This window comes from Lontra canadensis, unplaced genomic scaffold (genome assembly GCF_010015895.1).
Source record: "Lontra canadensis isolate GAN:19392208 unplaced genomic scaffold, GSC_riverotter_1.0 scaffold11, whole genome shotgun sequence".
Taxonomy (NCBI): domain Eukaryota; kingdom Metazoa; phylum Chordata; class Mammalia; order Carnivora; family Mustelidae; genus Lontra; species Lontra canadensis.
In genome coordinates this window covers 11,393,458-11,413,252 of record NW_022631005.1, presented here as the reverse complement: position 1 = coordinate 11,413,252, position 19,795 = coordinate 11,393,458, and the positions used below count along the sequence as shown (strand labels likewise).

Below are 19,795 nucleotides of genomic sequence, written 5' to 3'. Positions count from 1 at the left end.
ATCCTTAATCTTAATTAAGAGTTGTGACTACATCGTCTACAGAGGCTCTCAGCCCATCTGCTCCAGGCCAGCCACTGTGCTGCTTCTCAGGGAGCTCTTCTAAAAGCACCTTCTATCTTGTGCCCAGCCCCATGCCTCTGACCCTTCCATGATGTCCCCCTGCTCTTAATATAAAGTCTGAACTTCTGCCAATGGCTGCCTGCACCCTCCGTCCTTGGAACCAGCTCTTCCCTTTGCCGGACAGCCTCCTGATGCCCTTTGCTTAGGGAAGTGCCTGACACATAGGAAGCACTCCAAAAATATGAATAAATAGAAAAAATTCAAGAGAGGTAACTAGAAATGCAGAAACTGGAATAGGTTTTAAGAACATATGCATTGCCGTGAAATGGGACACATGTACCATGAATTGCAGTGAAAATTGTTAGAGTTCTTTTAAAAAGCATTTTGAGGATAGGGGCGCCTGGGTGGCTCAGTGGGTTGAAGCCTCTACCTTTGGCTCAGGTCATGATCCCAGGGTCCTGGGATCGAGCCTCGCATCGGGCTTTCCGCTCAGCAGGGAGCCTGCTTCCCTTCCTCTCTCTGCCTGTTTGGGATCTCTGTCTGTCAAATATATAAAATCTTTTCTAAAAAAAAACTTTTTGAGGATAAATAGCAATTATCATAACACTTTCCATACCTTTTGATCCTCAAATCTCAGATATTCGTTGTAGAATTCATTGTATTAGCAGAAGGAAGAAAAGGCAGCCAACCTAAATGTCAAACAGTTAAGCCAGCTATGGGATGTTGTTTAAAAGAACATGTGTTATTTTGGAGGTGAAGTAAGTGCAGGCTGTGCAGCCATGCTTACCAGGCGTCCTTAGATTAAAGATCGTAATATGTAATCTTTACTGGGTTATAACATCCAGGAATCAATGGATAGTTGTGTTCGAAGGCCTGCAGATTAATAATTGAAATGAAAATTGTTTTGATAGGGTAGTAGGATTGGTGATGATGCCACCTCTTTTTATTTCCTTTATTGTTAATATAGTTACTTGCTCAGTAAATACATTTTGTTCCAAATGTCTAGGCAAATTTAGAAAGATGGAGAACACCCTCAGCCCCGCTATGACCTCGTCATGTTTTCTTTATGTGATAATGGATGAATGTTAGAGATAGCACGCTCCCCGTAATACTTGGCATTGAAAAGAACTTTTCTCTCTCTGGTAAATGGCTTCTGTAGTGGTGCCCTAAGTAGAAATAAAATAGAGGTGAGAAGATCTAAAATAAAGTGGAACAGACTAGATAGAAAGCGTAATGACTTGCATGACACTGTTCTAAACCATTTTGCTACCCGCGGCCCCGCTTCCGTCCCCGAGCCTGCTGCTTGCTGGGGGTGCCGGGTGCGTGCCCCTGACCAAGAATAGGCTGGGACAGACTCCCGCTGGAGGTGTGCCGTGCACCAAATGTGGGGCCTTCCGTTTTAATATGGAGCCTGTTATTTTTTGTTTTCTTCGTTCTTAGATTTTTTTGTTCTTCTGCGCTAGATTCTTAGAGAATAAACCGTGTACTGATGAGAGGTAAATTAGCTCTTTCTGGAACTCTAATAGTGGCATTGCATCCAAACGCCTCTAAACTTCAGAGTGCCTTCCAATGTGCAAAGCAGGCTGTTGTATCCTGCTGCAGGGGTTGCTCACCAAGGCCAGGGGAGAGGTCAGACACAGCCTAGTCCGTTCCCTCCTAGAGCGGCCCACTTCCGAGTCCGCACCCTGGCCTGATGTGGACCCACTGGAGTGGGCAGCCTCCACCGGCCGGAAGTCTCGCCTGGGAAGCCTGATCTTAGATAGCGTGGTTGTAATTGGTCATATGAGTTCTGTTTCACTCCATGGCCATTCTTCCTTTTTTTTTTTTTTTTTTGTCTTTTGTCTTTTTAAAAATATGTTTACTTTTGGATGTGAGTCCCGCCAGTTAAATCTTCAATCATCATTTAAAATTCAAAACAGAAAAAATGCACGAAGTCAGCTTCCAGGATAAGGAGAAGGAACATCTGACGCGGCTGCAGGACGCAGAGGAGATGAAGGTGTGTGCGCAGCCCCTGCCCTGGAGCCCAGCGTGCATATGGACTGCGTTTTCTTACTCTAGGAAAATATGTCTCCTTCAGAGACTTGTGTGGCCATGTAGGAGGGAGGGGGGAGGGACCAGTGCCGGCCGTGGCACAGTGCGGCCTGGCGCAGGACCGAGAGGAAGGCGGAGGTGTCCAGAAGTCCGCTAGTCATGCTGCGTTAGTCTGTGCCGCTTCCCTGTTCCTGGGGAAGGGGAGGCAGCAGCCCCTCCCCGGTCACTGCGTGGGCCGCACTGCTGTGCTGAACTGCCAGAACATGTCTTCCCTTGACCTTTTTAAAGAAGCACTCCAGATTTGGATTGCTGTGTACCATAGAGATGTTTATTTTTGGTCACATGTAAAGTGGTGAAGGAAAATGTAGGCAAAATAATTGGGAAAGAAGCTTTGTGGGTGAATAAAATGAGATAGGAGAGGATGTAGGATTTTGATTCATTTAGGCAAACTGCTTGTAAATATGCAGGGTGCCTGGATGGCTCAGTCGTTAAGCGTCTGCCTTTGGCTCAGGTCATGATCCCAGGGTCCTGGGATCGAGCCCCGCACTGGGTTCTCTGCTTGGTGGGAAGCCTGCTACTCCCCCCCACTTCCCTGCTTGTGTTCCCTCTCTCACTGTGTCTCTATCAAATAAATAAATAAAATCTTTAAAAAACAAAACCAAAAAAGCAGTGCCCATGGCATGAGCCTCTCCAGGCTCACCCTAATGGGCCCTCCTCCACGTTTCACGTCCCTTTGGTGAAGAGGTCTCCTACAAACATCACCATAAATCTGGGCAGTGCTCAGGGCAGGGACAATTCTCTAAATTTTATAGGGGAGGAAGTGTGGCTCACGTGGGTTAGGTGGTTTGTCTCCGGTCACCTGGGTGTATATTTAGTAAGATGTCTGTGCCCTCTGGCTGACCTGGTGAGAGAAGCCATGTGGCTCATGTGAGCTGTAGGGGGCCACGGGAGAGATTTTTATTCAATTAATGGACTCATTTGCTCCTAGGATAAGAGCCCTGCTGGGTTTTATCATAGATCTTTGGGTTTTGTTGTGCCAGTAAAGCAAGGCAGGTTCTGGGGGCCCCAGTGTTGGGACCTGACAGCTGAGGGATATAAAGTAGGAGGCAGAAGCAATCCAGGGCTTGTCATGGCGTGGGCTGCGAGCCAACAAGGATGACACATTTCTCTTGGCCTGGCTTGCAGAAGGCGCTGGAGCAGCAGATGGAGAGCCACCGGGAAGCTCACCAGAAGCAGCTGTCCAGACTTCGGGATGAAATTGAGGAGAAGCAGAAAATCATCGATGAGATTCGGGAGTGAGTCGGCCCAGGAGCTCTTGGGACACTGGGGTGGGCATGGCTCTTGGGCCAGCCTGGAAGGACGTGGCTTTGAGCCCAGTTCTGCCCTCCTTGGCCTACAGGCTCTGCCCTGTGCCGCGGCAGGCTGGATGCGCAGCTTCCGACTTCTGTTCTCCCATCTGGAGCTGAGCCTCTGGGGGCTCTGGTGGGGCAGGTGGCAGGCGGGCACAGCCACCCTTCCTCATCCCCCGGGAGTCGGGGTCATGTTGGTGACTCAGCTGGGCAGACACATGCCCTCCTAGGTGGTGACATTGTTTGTATGAAATTATATACGAAAATATACAATGAATCCCCCTGCATTGGTCCTGACTCGGGTTCTGATAGGCTAAAACATACTCCAAAGGAGACAGTCAGCCCCTGCTGCCTCCTCACCCAACACGTAAATGCTCCCCGCACAGCCCTGAGCCACCTGGTCACATGCGCACACTTCTCGGGGACCCGTGTCTGTGCTCGTGGACCTGTGGCTTTGCCAGGATGGTGTCACTGCAGCTCGTCTCTGCTGTCACTCCCCTCAGGGCCATACTCCCCGTCACGGCACCTCAAGAACCCCTGCTCCATAATGACCTCCCCCTCCTCTTCTCTTACCTTCCCGCCTCGCTGTCAAAACAAGGCAGCAAGCTGGAGAGTGCCTTCGCGATCCTCTCCTTGAGGGTTCTTATTTTTTGCACAGCGAGTGCCTTGGCAGTGTTTGACCCTGTTTGCAGAATAATGTTTTTAAATGCCCCCAAATAGAAGACGAGGGAAAACGAAGAAAACCAGTTATGTTGAAATACAGTCCAATCCACTGACACCCCCACCCTCATTCCCAAGATCTAGACCGAAGCCTCCCTCCACCCCCACGTTCTGTAGACGGAGAACTGCATTTCTGTATGGGGAGCAAGCAGTTTCCGTGAGCTTCTTAGGGTTGCGCTGCTAACTAGGAATCAAACTGGAGTTAGAGTTTAATTCTCCAGGCTACTGATCCCAATCTCTCTTCACTGTGTGCAAGCTGCTCCCACAGCACATTTGCATTTTGAGAGAGGAGAATGGTAATGAAGCAAAGTGTAAGTGGTGTGATCTGGACTCCATGCACACTGTCTACCTAAGGCAAGTCCTTAGCATCGTCTTTGCCCTCCTCCTTTTGGACCACCCCCGTGCTGTTACTCATGTTGTTCTTTCCCCTTCAAGCGTGTCCTGTGTTCTTTATTCTGATTAATCACCCTTGACATGTTCAGCCAGAGGGGAACGAGGGGAGGGAAGGAATGAGGGAAGGAGGGCAGGTTGGTGAATGAGTTAGTTGACGAGAAGTTTCCTTGGCCTGCGCCTTTCAAACGACTCTGGGTTTTCCTTCAGATGTGTAGAATCTGTTCCTTTACGGATGCACAGGCATGGCCACACAAAAGGTTTTATAAATACTGCATGCAAGTGTTGGCCAAGGGCCCCCAACCAGATGGCAAGTTTCTTTTTTTGCCGCAGACCCTGGGCTTTCTTTGTATTTCCTCTTTTTGTACCCTCTCCTTGCAGACTTCACACAGCGGCACTGTCCCTGTGTCGGCCAGGAATTTGGACTTAGGGGATGTTTTCAGGTGATTGGACCAGAGAGGAAGGGAAGGGTGCAATGGCCAGATAAGGTTTCCTGAGTGGGTGCATGCATGCCGTCTGTAGGGCAGACAAAGCAGAATTCTTCTCACTGTGCTCTCTTTCTCTGTTTTAAAATATCAGCCCTTTTCCTAGCTCATTATTTTCCCCCCAAAGCTCTTGCACAAGCCAACTATAAATATATTCTCAAAGCCTTATGTTTCATGCCTCTGAGATGTTCCCAGAAATTAGTTTTCACTTGGGCAGGGAGGAAGCTGTGAGGTTGTTCTCTGATCGCTCAAAATCCTCCAGAATTGCCGCCTTTATTGCACAGAACTAATGGGGTTGGAACAGAACCATGTCTTTAGCTGGGTGCCTCAGAATTTCAGGTTCATGTGCAATGTATTGCTTTTCCCCCTCCATTTCAGTTTGAATCAGAAACTGCAACTGGAACAGGAGAAGCTCAGTTCTGATTATAACAAGCTGAAAGTGGAGGACCAAGAAAGGGAAATGAAACTGGAAAAGCTCTTGTGAGTGCACGTTAAATATTTCCTCTGTTTTCTCTCCTCCCGCTGAGTCTTAGGGAAGTCTACTCTTGTGACTCCGATTCCTCAGTATTCTGGTTAGGTTGGGCCTATGTAACAATAGTGCCCACTCATGTGAGGTGGTTGGTACTGTTGACATATCCATAGGTGCAGGTGGTATCTGGAACTCTCTGATGCCCTTTGGGTTCATGATTCCTTTTTGTTTTTTAGATTGCTCAATGATAAACGGGAACAAGCCAGAGAGGACCTCAAAGGGCTGGAGGAGACGGTGGTACGTCAGCATGTTTCCCAACTCGTTTCAGTCCCAAAGACCCAATTAATTTGTGATTTGTTGAATTTGTGTATTCTGAAACTTGTTCTGTGCCCATCGTTCTCACATACCATTTTAGACAAAATATTTAGGTAAATACCGTATATTTAGACATTAAGACAAATACAGACATTTAGATAAAATGTCTTGTGGAAAAGTGAGGATTGTAGAATTTATTCCCCAGCTCTGGATACCATGATTGTCTGTCCATCCATCCATCTATCCATCCATCCATCCATCCTTCCATCCTTGCCTCCATGCTTAGTGCTGGAACTAGAGGCCCTGAGCGAGAATTAAACTGACCTGAAAATCAGTGCCTGAATCTTTACTGACTTTGCACATTGTGACTTTTTTCCATTCAACATGCAAGAGCACCTACTAAGGGCTGGTGTTCTTCTAGGTGCTTGCGTTGTATCAGTAAATCACAAAGATAAGATCCTGGCCCTTTTAAGCATGCCTTCAGCTGTGGGTGGGGAGAGAGATGTGAACATTAGGAAGGAAATCATGACCTCCATTACATGGTTATAGAAAGTGCAAAGGTCCCACAAGGTGGTGACATTTGAGCAGGGACTTGAAGCAGGTGAAAGACTAAGCCATGGGAATGTCGGGGGAGGGGCCTTCCAAGCAGAGGCAATAGCTTATGCCAAGGCCCTGAGGTGAGCCTGGAGTTGGCATGTTGGAGAACAGCAGGAAAGTCAATGATGCAGCGAGGAGACAAGAGGTAGGCACAGAAGGGTCAAGGCAAGAGCAATTGTAGCCCAGGTAGGGCCTTGAGGCCTGCAGGTTTTGGGGTACAAGAGTGACAGATCAGAAAGTCTCATCATTTGAGATCCTGGTTGGTTTTCTCCATCTGAATTCATGAGGTTTGTCTGCTCTGGTTGACTTCCGTTTCAGCTGCTCTGAGGGTGAGGGCTCTTGAGAGCTCTGCAAAGTGCCACACAGCCTGTGTTTAAAGACAGACTGTCCCAACAGAGCCTCTTAATTTGGTGAAAGCATGTCAGGTCACTTCATATGATAAAACAATAGAGAGACTGTTGTTGGGATGTAGTCATACATTTTATTTTTAAAGATTTATTTATTTATTTGAGAGAGAATGAAAGCACGCGTACACAAGTAGGGGTAGGGGCAGAGGGAGAGAGAATCCTCAAGCAGACTCAGTGCCAAGTGCGGAGCCCCACCTGGGGTTCAATTTCAGAGTCCCGAGATCATGACCTGAGCTGAATTCAAGAGCCAGCTGCTTAACCGACTGAGCCACTTAGGCGGCCCTGATACAGTCATATATTTTGATTCCATTTGTGTCGTGTGAATTTATGTGGGGCTGCCTCCCAAGAACCTGGTGACCCCAGGCTATAGGCAAATTGTTACTCAGGGCTGGACCTGATTGTGCACTCTGTTCCTGGGCTGTTGTTAGTTGTCTCTCAAAGCCAGGTGAAGGGACAGAGGGCACCATCCACTCAGAACAGAAGTAAGATGACTGTGGCTCAAAGTGTTTTGGGCCATTCCAACATGGCAGAGAAGATGGTGGATGGCTGGCTGGCTCTCGGGGAAACCAGATGAAGCCCTAACGTTGCCTCATCTATGTCTGTTTTACCAGAGAAGTGATACCCACAGTTACAGATGATTCTAAAAATTCAGAAAAATATTGAAATTTAAAATGTTACTGTATCCCACTAGCCAGAGGTAAGTGACATTTCAGTACCTTCCACCCATGAACTACCCTCACCCAACATCCCTGGCCCTTCCCACCTGGTGCATACTCACCCATAGAGGACAGACCCACTGACACGCTGGCTCCCTTCCTCTCCTGCTCTCAGCTCACCACTGGCACACATCGCTCACATCCACATTTGAAACTCCAAATCCGATCCCCACAGCCTGTGTCATTTTAGACTTGGATGTTTTCACTCAACCTGCTTTTGGAATCCACCCCAAGCTGTAAATGTTCTTCAGCAACAGGCTCGCTGCCCTTGGCTGACCTTATTTGAACTCTCCATAGCTCAAGGCCTCTTCTGGCTTCTTGGGTATTTGGGTGGGACGGCGTGGGTGGGAGGGAGGGTGGAACCTGCCGTGCAGGGGTTGGAGTCTGAAGCCCACTGCAGGGGTTGACGTTGGAAGATGTTGAGGGTGTCTTGGGGCCCGAGGCAGCCATCTTGCTTTAACAGGACACTTGGGACTCTAGGGCTGGCCCTCTCCTGCTGTGTTAATGGGCCTTGTGTTTTCACCTCTCTGGGCTCGCCTTTGCTGTCCCCTCTGACAGGAAGCTGAGCCCGGGCATTTACACAGAGGGCAGTGGCCTGTGACAGGGAACATTTCAGGGAAGTGAGTCAGATGCGGTGAAGAAATGATGATATCGTGGAGGAAAATTCATTGCTGTGGGAAGCCAAATGCTAGCTACCTAAGCTTAAATGTGCAATTTGCAAATTGTTTTAAAGGTTTTTAACTACCCCTCCTGTACTGCTGAATTCACCTAAGAACAAACAAAAATGAGATAAAGATGCCAAACTCAGGACTCCATAGTATTTGGTATTTAGGCCCCGAGGAGATGCCTGGCCCTTTGACAAGGGACCCGTGTCTTATCTTCTCATTTCCCTTTGGTGTGGTGGCTTTTTTATGGAAAATGTTTACTATGGTTACAGTTGAATAAAATCCCTGAGAGAGAGAATTCAGAGCAGGGCTTAAGGTGGATGGGGGAGCGCTGAGATCCTTGGGCAGGGGCTGGAACAGCACGTCTGTGTAAATGTGAGCATGGAGCCGCACCTCTGCCCCTGCCCTGGAAGGCAGCTGGGCCTCGTACAGGTGTAATGTGCACTGTGTTCATAGTAGGCCTGTTTGGCTTCCTGCACAAAGTCATTTGCCTCACCTGAGGAAGCAATTGACTTTAGGTGCTTCTTATTTCAACACAGAATTGCAGACTTGGACCCAGTAACAAGACTTAAATTAACATAGAAGCTTAGTGTTTCCATGGCTGTAGAGCCTGTTTTTTTCCTTGTGAGCACGGGCGAGCTGCATCCCTTGACATTGTGTTAAGAGTAGGTCAACTAAGACAAATTGGGAAGTTCAGATGCAAGTTTATCTCTCCTCTCCCTCATGGGGAGGTATCTTGGAAGGAACTAATTGTATCTCCAGTAGTAAGAACATGGAGTCTTGAATGAGAGGAACTATTTTGGTTTTCTGATCTTATTAACAAAGGTCACCAGGTTCGATACAAAGCCTTGTCTTTGCAGTCTAATTCTTAAGGTTAAGGGTTTGGTTGTAGAAAATAACTCAAAATGAAGAAAAAAAAAATGCCCCTAAGAAGTTGATTACAGTGTAACAGTATTATGACAACAAAGGGAAACAACAAAACCTACCGAAGAAATGACTGTCAAATATGGTGCATCAATAAGTTAATACTAGCTAATGTTTACTGAGCACTTACAATGTGCCAGAAACTATTATAAGAGTTTTATAACGATTATCACATTTAATCTCAACGACTGTGAGGCGACTACTAAATTTATTCTCTTACAAATAAGAGAGCTGTGGCACAGGAAGGCAAGGTAGGTTGCCCAGGGTTACGTGGGTAGAAGGCCCACTACCTACCTCATCCATGAGCTAGAGTGACGTCAAGCCAGTGCACACGGCCCAGGGCCAGAAATGGGGCGTGGAGATACGAAAAATGTCAGTCTGCTACGATGGGAGAGATTGTGGGTAACTTTCCATTGAGACTTGCAGGCATTTTGTGCAATGCGTACGTGATAAATTAGAGGAAAAAAGAATCCATCCTGATATAACAGCCAACTAGGAATTTTTGTGAGAACTTTTGTAGTTTTTTTGTGAGAAATTTTTGGGTTAACTTTTGTAGTTGAGGGGAGAGGAAAAGTTCTATTTAGACCACCACTAACAAGTAGGCTCTGTTCCATTTTAGTTCATGGTTTGAGCTCCCAGTCTCTGCCCCTGGGGGTAGTCTTGAGACAGATGGAGGGGGTGGACATATGTGGTGGGAAAGTGTGGGAGCCCTGTGGCCTGGATGGCAGGCTCTCAGAGCAGGTGGGATCTGTCTGGGTCGTTGGGGCCACCAGACGGTCTGGCGCCATTGTGTCCTGAATTCAAGGTGTCTCCCCCACTTTAGTGACATTTTCACTATCTTCCCTTCCAGTCTCGGGAACTACAGACTCTGCATAACCTCCGGAAACTCTTTGTCCAGGATCTGACTGCCCGGGTTAAAAAGGTGAGTTCTATTTTCTGTGACCAGGACTGAGAAGAAAATATGGACAGAAAGAATCATTTTCCATTGAAATATCACTTTCTTAAATTGGGGCTGGTTGTGCTTAAAAATTAATTACTTCATGCCAGAAAATGTATTCAAAGAATATACTGGAGGCAAAAAAAAAAGAGAGAGAGAGAAAAGTACTTGGGAATATTTTTCCATCTAATTTTTTCTTCTTAGTAAAAGGAAGTTATAATCCTTTCCCTGGCCTTTCATTTCAAATGAGCACACACCTATCTAGCTGCAGTGTGAGAGCTGATGTGTGTGATGGCGGGAAAATCCAGGGGATCCTGTCAGGCAGTGCTGCTCTGACGCTTGGTGAGCAGTGCCAGAAACCTGGAGAAATCAGAGGCAGGAGCCTCCTATTTGCCTGTGGGGGGCCGTCAGGGGCTGGGTCAGAGTGCATGAAGAGCTTGAACCTGTGTCTCATTTGCTCTTCCTGGCAACCGTGTATGTGGTCCTTTACTGTTCGGTTCTATCTTAGTGGAGACAGGCTCAGAGGTTAAGTAACCTGCCCAAGGTCACACAGCTGGAAGAGCTGGAGACAGACTGGAATCCAGGGCGTGTGACTTCTGACTCTGGGCTTCGTGGATGCTCGTGCCTCCCACAGGGATCTTGGGGAGTCACCGTGTGGTGAATCCCAGAGCAGCGTGCAGAAGTTTCAGGAAGGAGGCAGAGGTGGGAACAGCAGGGGACTGCTCTTTTAAATATGTTTAAGTGTGATAGAGGAGGGGCAATGCGCCGTAGCCAGCGGTGTGGTAGGATGGAAGGAAGGTGTATTTAAAAGTACACACGTGTGTGCGCACGCACGTGTGTGTGAAGGAGCTGAGGGAAAGGGGTGAGACATATATAACAAAAGAGGAGGGGCTGATGGGGTCCGACCTGCATGGACGGAAGTAACAGCATGGTTGGGTATGTCAGGCTTGGCAAGGGGAGGGGATACAATTTCTCGGAGGGCAGTAGTGGAGAGTGGAGGTGGAGACATTCACAGGACAATATGTAATTGTGGAAAGGTGCATCCGACTACTTTGATCTTCTCGGTTAATGTGGAGGTTCTGTCCTTGATGGAGAGGGCAGGAAGACAATGGAGTGGCCCCACAGCCTAGAGAAGGCTCAGGCAGCCAGGGAGGGCGGGGGTGGGGGTGGGGGACATTTGTCAGGGATGAGTGAAAGCACTGCTGAGTGTCCAGCTGAAGGTCAGAGCATGGATTTGCCGTGACCCTGACAGAATGGTTCCAGGCCTGGAAACGAAAATAAAGGAAGGTGGAGAAGGATAGGTGAGGTTAAGGCCTGAATGGCAGCGGCAGGACAGGCAGGTAGTGAGCACAGTCATCAAAATAGAAATGACCACCCGACCTGGACCAGGTAGGAGGGAGAGGCAAGAGCAGAGGGGTTAGAGAGGGAGACTGCAGAGGTAATGGCAAGAACTGGAAATGCTCAGTCAGAGGGAGGGGGTCCAAGGGAGCTAAGATTGGGCTTCCCTGATTTCAGGATATAAAACTCTTGAGTAAGGACCTACTGGTAGACCAGTGGCTTTCAGAATGTGGTTATCTGGCCAGCAGCTTTGGCATCACTGGGGTGCTCACTAGACATGCACATTCTCAGGATCCCCCCCAGGTCCACTGAAGCAGAGACTGGGGGTGGAGCCCAGCAATCCGAGTTTTAACAAACCCTCCTTTGGGCAAAGTTTGAGAACCCCAGATGTAGGCAGAAGACACACGGGTTTGAGATCTGCATGCACCCGTCTCCTCTCAGGAGAAGGAGGGAAGGGCGCCTGGGTGTCTCAGTGGGTTAAGCCTCTGCCTTCGGCTCAGGTCATGATCTCAGTGTCCTGGGATCGAGTCCCGCATCGGGCTCTCTGCTTGGCAGGGAGCCTGCTTCCTCCTCTCTCTCTGCTTGCCTTTCTGTCTACTTGTGATCTCTGTCTGTCAAATAAATAAATAAAATCTTTTAAAAATTAAAAAAAAAAAAAAAGAAGGAGGGAAGATGATCTTCTCTGTAATCAGATGCAGCACATTCTGAGCTCTAGGATATTTGCACATGTGTTTTCTCAGTTGACCTCCTGGTCCAGAAGGGCACTTTTTGTCCATCTCAAGATCTAATGAATTTCAAGAGTTTATCCACCAGCAGCACTCAGAAGCTGTGACTAATTGAGATGGATTCATGAATTAATTTCATGGGATTGGAAGCTGAAGGGACAAGCAATGGCCACTGAGACTTCCCGGTAGGACCATAGGCACTTGCCCAACAGCTTGGTGACTTAGCTTAGTTGGGATGTTTGAAATCAGGCTTAGATCTTGGGTTTATGTTTTCACGCTGGTTCTTCTTGAGTTTTGGAACAGTTCCTTTTGAAAAGGAAAGTCTATTTACCCACCTGCAAGGGAGAGGTGAATTTCACAGAGAGAACTAATCTGTATCTTTCAAAGGAAGATTGGGAGTTTCATTTTGTTTTGTTTTGTTTTGTTTTGTTTTCAATTCTCTATAATGCTCAGAAAACCCCTGACATCAACCAAAGGAATTCATGGCAAGGTCACTAAGTCTCAACTATTAGAACCTCTCTTTATTTCCACTTTCAGAATAACCATTTGTGGGATTGGGGGTAGTGGTTTTTTATAAAGAAGAACTAGAATGTGGTCCAGTTTATACTGGGGCTGGGGCTGGGGGGAGCCTGCAGGCCGACTGACCCCTTGTGTTGTTGCAGAGCGTGGAGCTGGACAGCGATGACGGAGGCGGCAGTGCTGCCCAGAAGCAAAAAATTTCCTTCCTGGAGAATAACCTGGAGCAGCTCACGAAGGTTCACAAACAGGTAGGAGAGTTGTGCCAGCTTCCTGTGTTTCCCTTACTGTCCTGGGAAGAAACCCCACCCACTTTATCTAGCCACAGTGCCAGGAGAAGGCTCTGCATCACCAGGGGTGCCAGACGGGTCCTCGGAGTCCTTTCATTAGTCTTTAGTGACTTCCCTTACATATAAAAGTCTTTTATCTAAGCCAGGTGGAAGGAATGGAGTTTGAGCTCCAGGTTTTGGGAAGTGGGGTGTTCAGAACCCTGCCTTATCATCCTGCCTCCAGTCCCAGCACTGGACCCACAGGCTGCACAGAAGGCAAGAATTCCACCGAGCCCGTTCAGGCCCCTTGTTTTTGCAGCTGAAGAAACAGGCCGAGAGAGGAAGTGATCTGCTTTATTTTCTCTCTGCTCTGTTGCCCTATTTCCTGGGCACCCTCTTCGGTTCTTATGAGGCTCTGGAGTTTATCGAGAGGGACAGCAAAGTGCATGGCCAAATCTACTGGCAGTCGATGCAGTTGTTTGTCTCCTTTCTGTATAAATACTGGAATGCTCATGTTTCCCCTAAATCCTAAAGATTTGGAATGTGATAAAAATGGTCCCACTTGTTGGACTGCATGGCTAAGGGGATGCTCTCTCTTGGGCCTACGTCCTTCAGCATTACCTAGGATGGCATTTTTCCTCAAAGGGAGGATGACAGATTCAATATGGTTGAAGTCATTCAAGCAAATTATTGTAGTCTGTAGTCTGAGTCACTAATGTGAAATAGGGCTCTGAAATTCATTAATTATTTTATTTGTGAATTCAGTGAATGTTTTAATAACCATTAAAAACCTTCTCTCTGGGGGCGCCTGGGTTAAAGCCTCTGCCTTTGGCTCGGGTCATGATCCCAGGGTCCTGGGATCGAGCCCCGCATCTGACTCTCTGCTCAGCAGGGAGCCTGCTTCCTCCTCTCTCTCTCTCTGCCTGCCTCTCTGCCTGCCTGTAATCTCTGCCTGTCAAATAAATACAAAAATCTTAAAAAAAACAAAAAAAAAAAAAACAAAAAACAAACCTGCTGTCTGCCAGGCGCTGGAGCTGGTAAAGAAAGCAGGTGTGGCCTTGGGATAGGTAATGGTCATATGGCACTTTCCGATATTCAGAACTTTTTCTGGATCCACAGGGATTTGCACAATGGTCTTCTTGCATACTCTCCTTTTTTATAGGTGAGAAACCTGATATGTGTAGGGGTTGGATGACTTACCAAGTCAGATGTCAGGAAATAATAGAGCTGACTCTTGAGCATTTTTTTATCTTTTTTAACCCAGTGCAAGCCTGTTGCTTCTTTTTCTTTCTTTTTTTTTTAATTTTTAAAAAAATTTTCCTTCATTTTATTTTTATTTTTTTAATTTGTATTTATTTTTAATTCCATAATTAACATACAGTGCTGTGTTATTTTCGAGGTACAATGTATCAGTTCAGCAATCCTGTACATTACTTAGTGGTCATTACCATGAGTGTCCCCTTAACCACCTCCGCCTCTTTCACCCATCCTCCCCCACCCCTCCTCTGGCAACCACCAATCTGCAGCCAGACCACCCTGAACGTGCCCAGTCTCACCTGTTGCTTCTTAACTGAAGATCTTAAGTAATAAGAGAATGAGCAATGTCCCAGAGTCACCTGTGAGCCCCTGGCTATGTTGCAGAGTGGGTCCAAACCACATGCTGGTGGATACAGCGCGTCCTGCACAGGAGGAGGCCTGCAGAGAGCTCTAGAACATGCCCGCCCTGTACCCAGGGCTTCTGAACCTGCCTAGCATCACTCAACGGGCACGTGGACGTGCCAAGCCGACCTAGAGGGGCTGCTTAGCTGGCCGTCCTCCTATGGCTGTCTGCCCCTCCTGCCGCCCCCCTGTGCCCCGCCCCCCCCGCCATAAGTCGCCCCCGTCCGCTCTCTCCGCAGCTGGTCCGGGACAACGCAGACCTGCGCTGCGAGCTGCCCAAGCTGGAGAAGCGGTTGCGCGCCACGGCGGAGCGCGTGAAGGCCCTGGAGAGCGCGCTGAAGGAGGCCAAGGAGAACGCCATGCGGGACCGCAAGCGCTACCAGCAGGAGGTGGATCGCATCAAGGAGGCCGTGCGGGCCAAGAACATGGCCAGGAGGGCCCACTCAGCGCAGATCGGTATGTGTGCCCCTGCCCTACGGCCCTGGCGGAAGGTAGGGCTCTGCTGGCCGGAAGCACTGGTGTTCTGGAACATCTGCCAGGCTGTACTCAGGTCTGCAGCAGCTGGAGTGGCTGGTGCCTCCAGGCCCCCTGCACTCTTCCTGGGAGAATGGCAGTGTCAGGCCCCTGCTCCCTCATCGCGAGAGGCTGCAGCACACAGTGTGGCCCTCAGAGCTGCTGCGCTGAGCAGAGAAGGTGGCCAGCTGAGGCTGTCAGTGAAAGGTATTTGGCTGCTTCTCAGCAACGCCCAAAGGCCCCTTCTGTTCTGTACCAGGCAGAATGGGAAGGGGCAGGGGTGTAGCCAGAAGCCTCAGGGAGAGCCACTTGCAAGGGCTCGTTTGGAAGCACCTTAGGAAGAGCGAGGTGGGCCTCCGTGAGCAGGGTGTGGCTCCCAGCCGGGAAGGGGGCCTGGACGTCCACCCCTGCCAAACCTGGATTTGGCCGTTATGCTCCTGCTGACAATGGGGGTGTAGCTGCTAAGTCTTAGTTCCCAGGGTGGAGCCACAGGTGGCAAAGGGATTTAGGAATGTTCTCTAAAGAGCTTTTTTTTTTTTCTTTTTTTTTTTAAACTGAAATGCTTCCAATAACGTGATATTCTTTCCCATCAGATAATGCTATGCAGATGTTTTGTAAACCAGCAAGTTCATGTTTCTGGTTTTTAGATCATACCTTAGATTAATGTTTCATTGCATTTATTGGATTCCGTGCTCTTTGTAAATCCAGAAACTATGGAGCTTCTTCCCAGAAAGTGCATCATAGGGAGAAATCTGCACCCAGTTTCAGGGGCTACGCAGATGCCGTTGGAACCCAAGTGTTACCTGCCTTAGATAAAACTGAAAGTCCTTCTAATTTTCCTCAGCCAGAGTTAAAGTAATTGATATGTAAGTTCTGCCTGTGCCCTAACCATTGGGTGCCCTGGTTTAGCAAACTCTACTGTCAGGAGAGCAGACATCGTGCTTTCAGAAAGGTCTGGTGCTTGATGAGAATTGTAATGATAAAAACTGTGTGTCTTGGTTTTCACACGTGACCCGTGGTCCTGTGGGTGTGGCCATTTACGCCCATCTGAACACGCTGTCCTTTCTGTCGGATACAGCCAAGCCCATCCGCCCTGGACACTACCCGGCATCATCTCCGACAGCCGTCCACGCCATCCGAGGGGGAGGAGGTGGTTCTTCAAACTCCGCTCACTACCAGAAATAAATACGAGTGAGTCCCTGGTGTCCTGGTGGTTTCTGTCTCGGGCAGCCCCGGGGTGGATCCCTGCCCCTGCCTGGTTCTCAGCCCCTGGCATGTGCCCCTACGAGAGTGAACAGTTTCGCTCTCCTGGAACAGGTGCCTGGGGGGTAGCTTGCTTACCTCAACTCTGAGAAGAGCCTCCTGGTCTTCTCACTAGGGCCACCTGGTGCTGGGGACCCTCCCAGGGGATGGAGGAGGGTGTGGCGGATGACTCACTGGAGCTCTCTTTTGTCTGTGGGACTTCCCTGTGCAGCTGGCATCCAGAAGGGCATTACCTGTTTGTCAACTGCTTTTGCCCAGAGCGGACAGATGTGGGTGGTTGCTTTAAGTTTTAGGAACTGGATATAAAGAAAGGGCCAGATAGAGAAAGTCATGTTTTTATAATTGCTCTCTGAACTCAACAATTTAAGAATGGTGCTAATTTGTATCTAGGTAGGTCAGGACTACCTTTTTTTATTTGAGATGATGGTCTATAAATATTCTTCCTGCAATCCACATGCGTGGGATTGTTCTACCAGCAAACAAACACAAAAAGTGATACACTTTAGAAAAGAGAAGGAGAGACCATGAACGGTCCTTTTGTACTTGAGCTGGAGAAAAGAGGTTACTAGGGTTGGGTGGGGCAGACAAACAACTAGGTGGCCAGAAAACTGTCTAGGAAAACTCCGACTTACAACCAGTAACCTTTGGGTGGGAGGGGGTAGCTGCAAATGTTGTCCTCGGACTCTAAGCCCTCACTAAGGAAGCAAGCTTGCAAGACAGGCACGCTGGCATGGCCAGGCCACTGTGGTCATGGCCAACTCCATAGAGCACGGAGTCCTCTCCTGTCCTTTCCGATCAAGGTAAGGGACGTGTAGGTGAGGGTCAGGAGCCCTCTCTCGGGGGACATGACAACACTGCTAAGGCTCACACAAAAGCTGCCAAGGAGCAAGCTTGGCGTCCGCCCCCAGACAGCTCTCTCCGGCGCTGCCCCAGGCAGCATGCCAAGGAGCAGGACAGGCACTGGTCAGATGGGGGAGGAACAGGAGGGAAGGCCGGGGCAGCCCAGGGGTGGACGGCATGTCCACCACCTTCTGCCATATCCTAAAAGGGTGGATGGGAAGTTGTCGCGGCAGCGGGCCACCCCATTCAGATCTGATCACTTTCCATTACAGATAAAATAATTTGGATGTTATAAAATTGCTTTTCACGGCACATTGTTGGTGCTGGGGCTGGCCCTTGAAGGGAGCTGTACGCTCCTTTGAGGCAGCGTAGGATAGAAACCTAAAGCGGTGGTTCTTGAACTCGGGTGGGCATCAGTATTCCCTGGCACCAAAGACCTAGGCTCCGTGAAGCCGCTTTGGGCCTGAGCCTTTGTGTGTTTACTGAGCACCACAGGCGATGTCGTTAGCCACCAAAGTTCGAGGACTCCAGTCCTGAGGGAACTGTGGCATCTCTAGGGCAGAAGTGAATTTCTCTGTCATGTTAAGGAAACCTCAGGGTGGTCCTGTCCTCAGCAAGTACCTTCCTTCCTCAAGGTCACCTCAGTGGCTTCTGTTCTAGTTCTCATGCCAACGCACTGTGGTTAACAAGCAGAGAGGAAGCTGGGAAGAGGCAAAAGCCCCTTCTCAGCCGAATCCGCTTCCTTTCATGGCCTTCCTGAGGTCCATGTAGTGCGGATGCCTGCGTCCCTCTGGCCAGATCTGAGGCACGTGGCCAGGTCCAGCTGTGAGGGGTGCTGGAAAGCAGCAGCTTTGAGCTAGGCACATCACCACGTAAGAATAGTGTTCTTTCTTTATTTTTTAATTTTTTTTTAAAGATTTTATTTATTTGAGAGAACAAGAAGAGGCAGAGGCAGAGAGAGCGGGAGAGGCAGGGTCCCCCCTGAGCAGGGATCCCGATGTGGAGGTCAATCCCAGGACCCTCAAATCATGACCTGAGCCGAAGGCAGATGCTTCACCGACTGAGCCACCCCGGTGCCCAAGAGTGCTACTGTTCCTTAGCTGAGGACAAGGCGATTGGTGCTGGGTGGGCAGCCAGAGCCTGTGCTAACAGAGCCCCTACTACACAGCAGAGCCGTGCTCATGCAGTACCTACTTAACCTCCTTCGGTGTAAGCGTGCAGCGAGGTGGCCATGCTGGGCTCCCGGCAGGCTCTCCATAAGTACACAGGCCCAGGGATTCTGGGGTCCAGAGACTGTGCAGCACACAGCCACTTCCCTCATGCAGTCCCATAAGGGTCTGTCGGACCCACATTTTGCATAAGCTTCATACAACAAAACGTTCCCTTCTCACACTTGAGCTGGAGAGGCAGTAGGTCTAGTGAGACTTCTTAGACCTTAAGGCTAATAGAACCACCCTTATCCATCCTGGTGGTCCATTGCTTTCTTTAACTTGAGGTGGTATAAGGGAATTTGATTGTTTTCTCTGCAGCTGAAGCCCCCTTGAGCCACTCTCCCTATACATACAACTCCTGTAGCTGGGTGCATTCTCCACATCACAAAACAGAGAGGCGCCTTTCTGGTTATCAGGATGGCAGTGTGGTCGAGGAACCTGGCTTTAGACGGGAGACGGTCACGGTGTTAGCTAGGTTTTCTGCTCTCCCAAAGTTACTTACCCTTAGATTCGCTTCTTCATCCGTGAAATGGGGAGAATCCTTTCCCTGGATCACTGGTTTTGAAATGAGGACTAACTGAGGTCATACCTGAGTTGCTTGGCATCTAGCAGGTGCACCATAAAACCGTTGCTGCCGTAGAGAGCAGCAGAGTGCTGTGTGGCCCGCAGTAGGTGGTGGATGAATGTTGGCTTATGGTCTCCTTTAATTCACGTAGTCGTTGCAACATAAGTTTTTAGTCCCTTACCCTAAATTCTCATCACTGAGTGGGGAAGGCCCATGACTGAGTATCCTGTTTGATGCTAAGACCAGATATAAGGTGTTTCAAAGATATTATCATTTATTTGTCTAAAAGTTATGAAAAAGACTTTTACGAAAAAGACTGGGGAGGAAAAAAAGGATAATAGCCAATGAATTAGGAAATTATCATTGAAAGAGAGAAAATGCAAAATCATTTAAAAAAAAAATTGGAGGTGCATCTGGGTGGCTCAGTCAGTTAAGCGTCTGCCTTCAGCTCAGGTCATGATCCCAGGGTCCTGGGATCGAGCCCCAGATCGGGCTCCCTGCTCTGTGGGGAGCTTGCTTCTCCCTCTTCCTCTGCTCCTTCCCCTGTTTGTGCTTACTTGCATGTGTGCTCTCTCTCTCTGTCTCTCTCAAATAAATAAATAAAATCTTTCTTAAAAAGATTTTATTTATTTATTTGACAGACAGAGATCACAAGTAGGCAGAGAGGCAGGCAGAGAGAGAGAGGAGGAAGCAGGCTCCCTGCTGAGCAGAGAGCCCGATGCAGGACTCGATCCCAGGACTCTGTGATCATGACCTGAGCTGAAGGCAGAGGCTTTAACCCACTGAACCAACCAGGTGCCCCTATAAATAAAATCTTAAAAAAAAAAAAAA

At 48.7% G+C, this 19,795-nt stretch overlaps 1 protein-coding gene across 1 annotated transcript in view; it reads left to right on the top strand.

Moving 5' to 3' along the window:
- The window catches only part of KIF5C (kinesin family member 5C), a 152,893-nt gene that overhangs the window by 123,605 nt on the left and 9,493 nt on the right, over positions 1 to 19,795 (top strand). Inside the window, exons 18-25 of the mRNA XM_032856096.1 lie at positions 1,980 to 2,056; positions 3,277 to 3,386; positions 5,414 to 5,515; positions 5,741 to 5,801; positions 9,979 to 10,050; positions 12,791 to 12,895; positions 14,812 to 15,028; positions 16,164 to 16,276. Coding sequence (XP_032711987.1) covers positions 1,980 to 2,056; positions 3,277 to 3,386; positions 5,414 to 5,515; positions 5,741 to 5,801; positions 9,979 to 10,050; positions 12,791 to 12,895; positions 14,812 to 15,028; positions 16,164 to 16,270 — 851 coding nt within the window. The 3' untranslated portion in view covers positions 16,271 to 16,276. The remainder of the gene's footprint in view (positions 1 to 1,979; positions 2,057 to 3,276; positions 3,387 to 5,413; positions 5,516 to 5,740; positions 5,802 to 9,978; positions 10,051 to 12,790; positions 12,896 to 14,811; positions 15,029 to 16,163; positions 16,277 to 19,795) is intronic.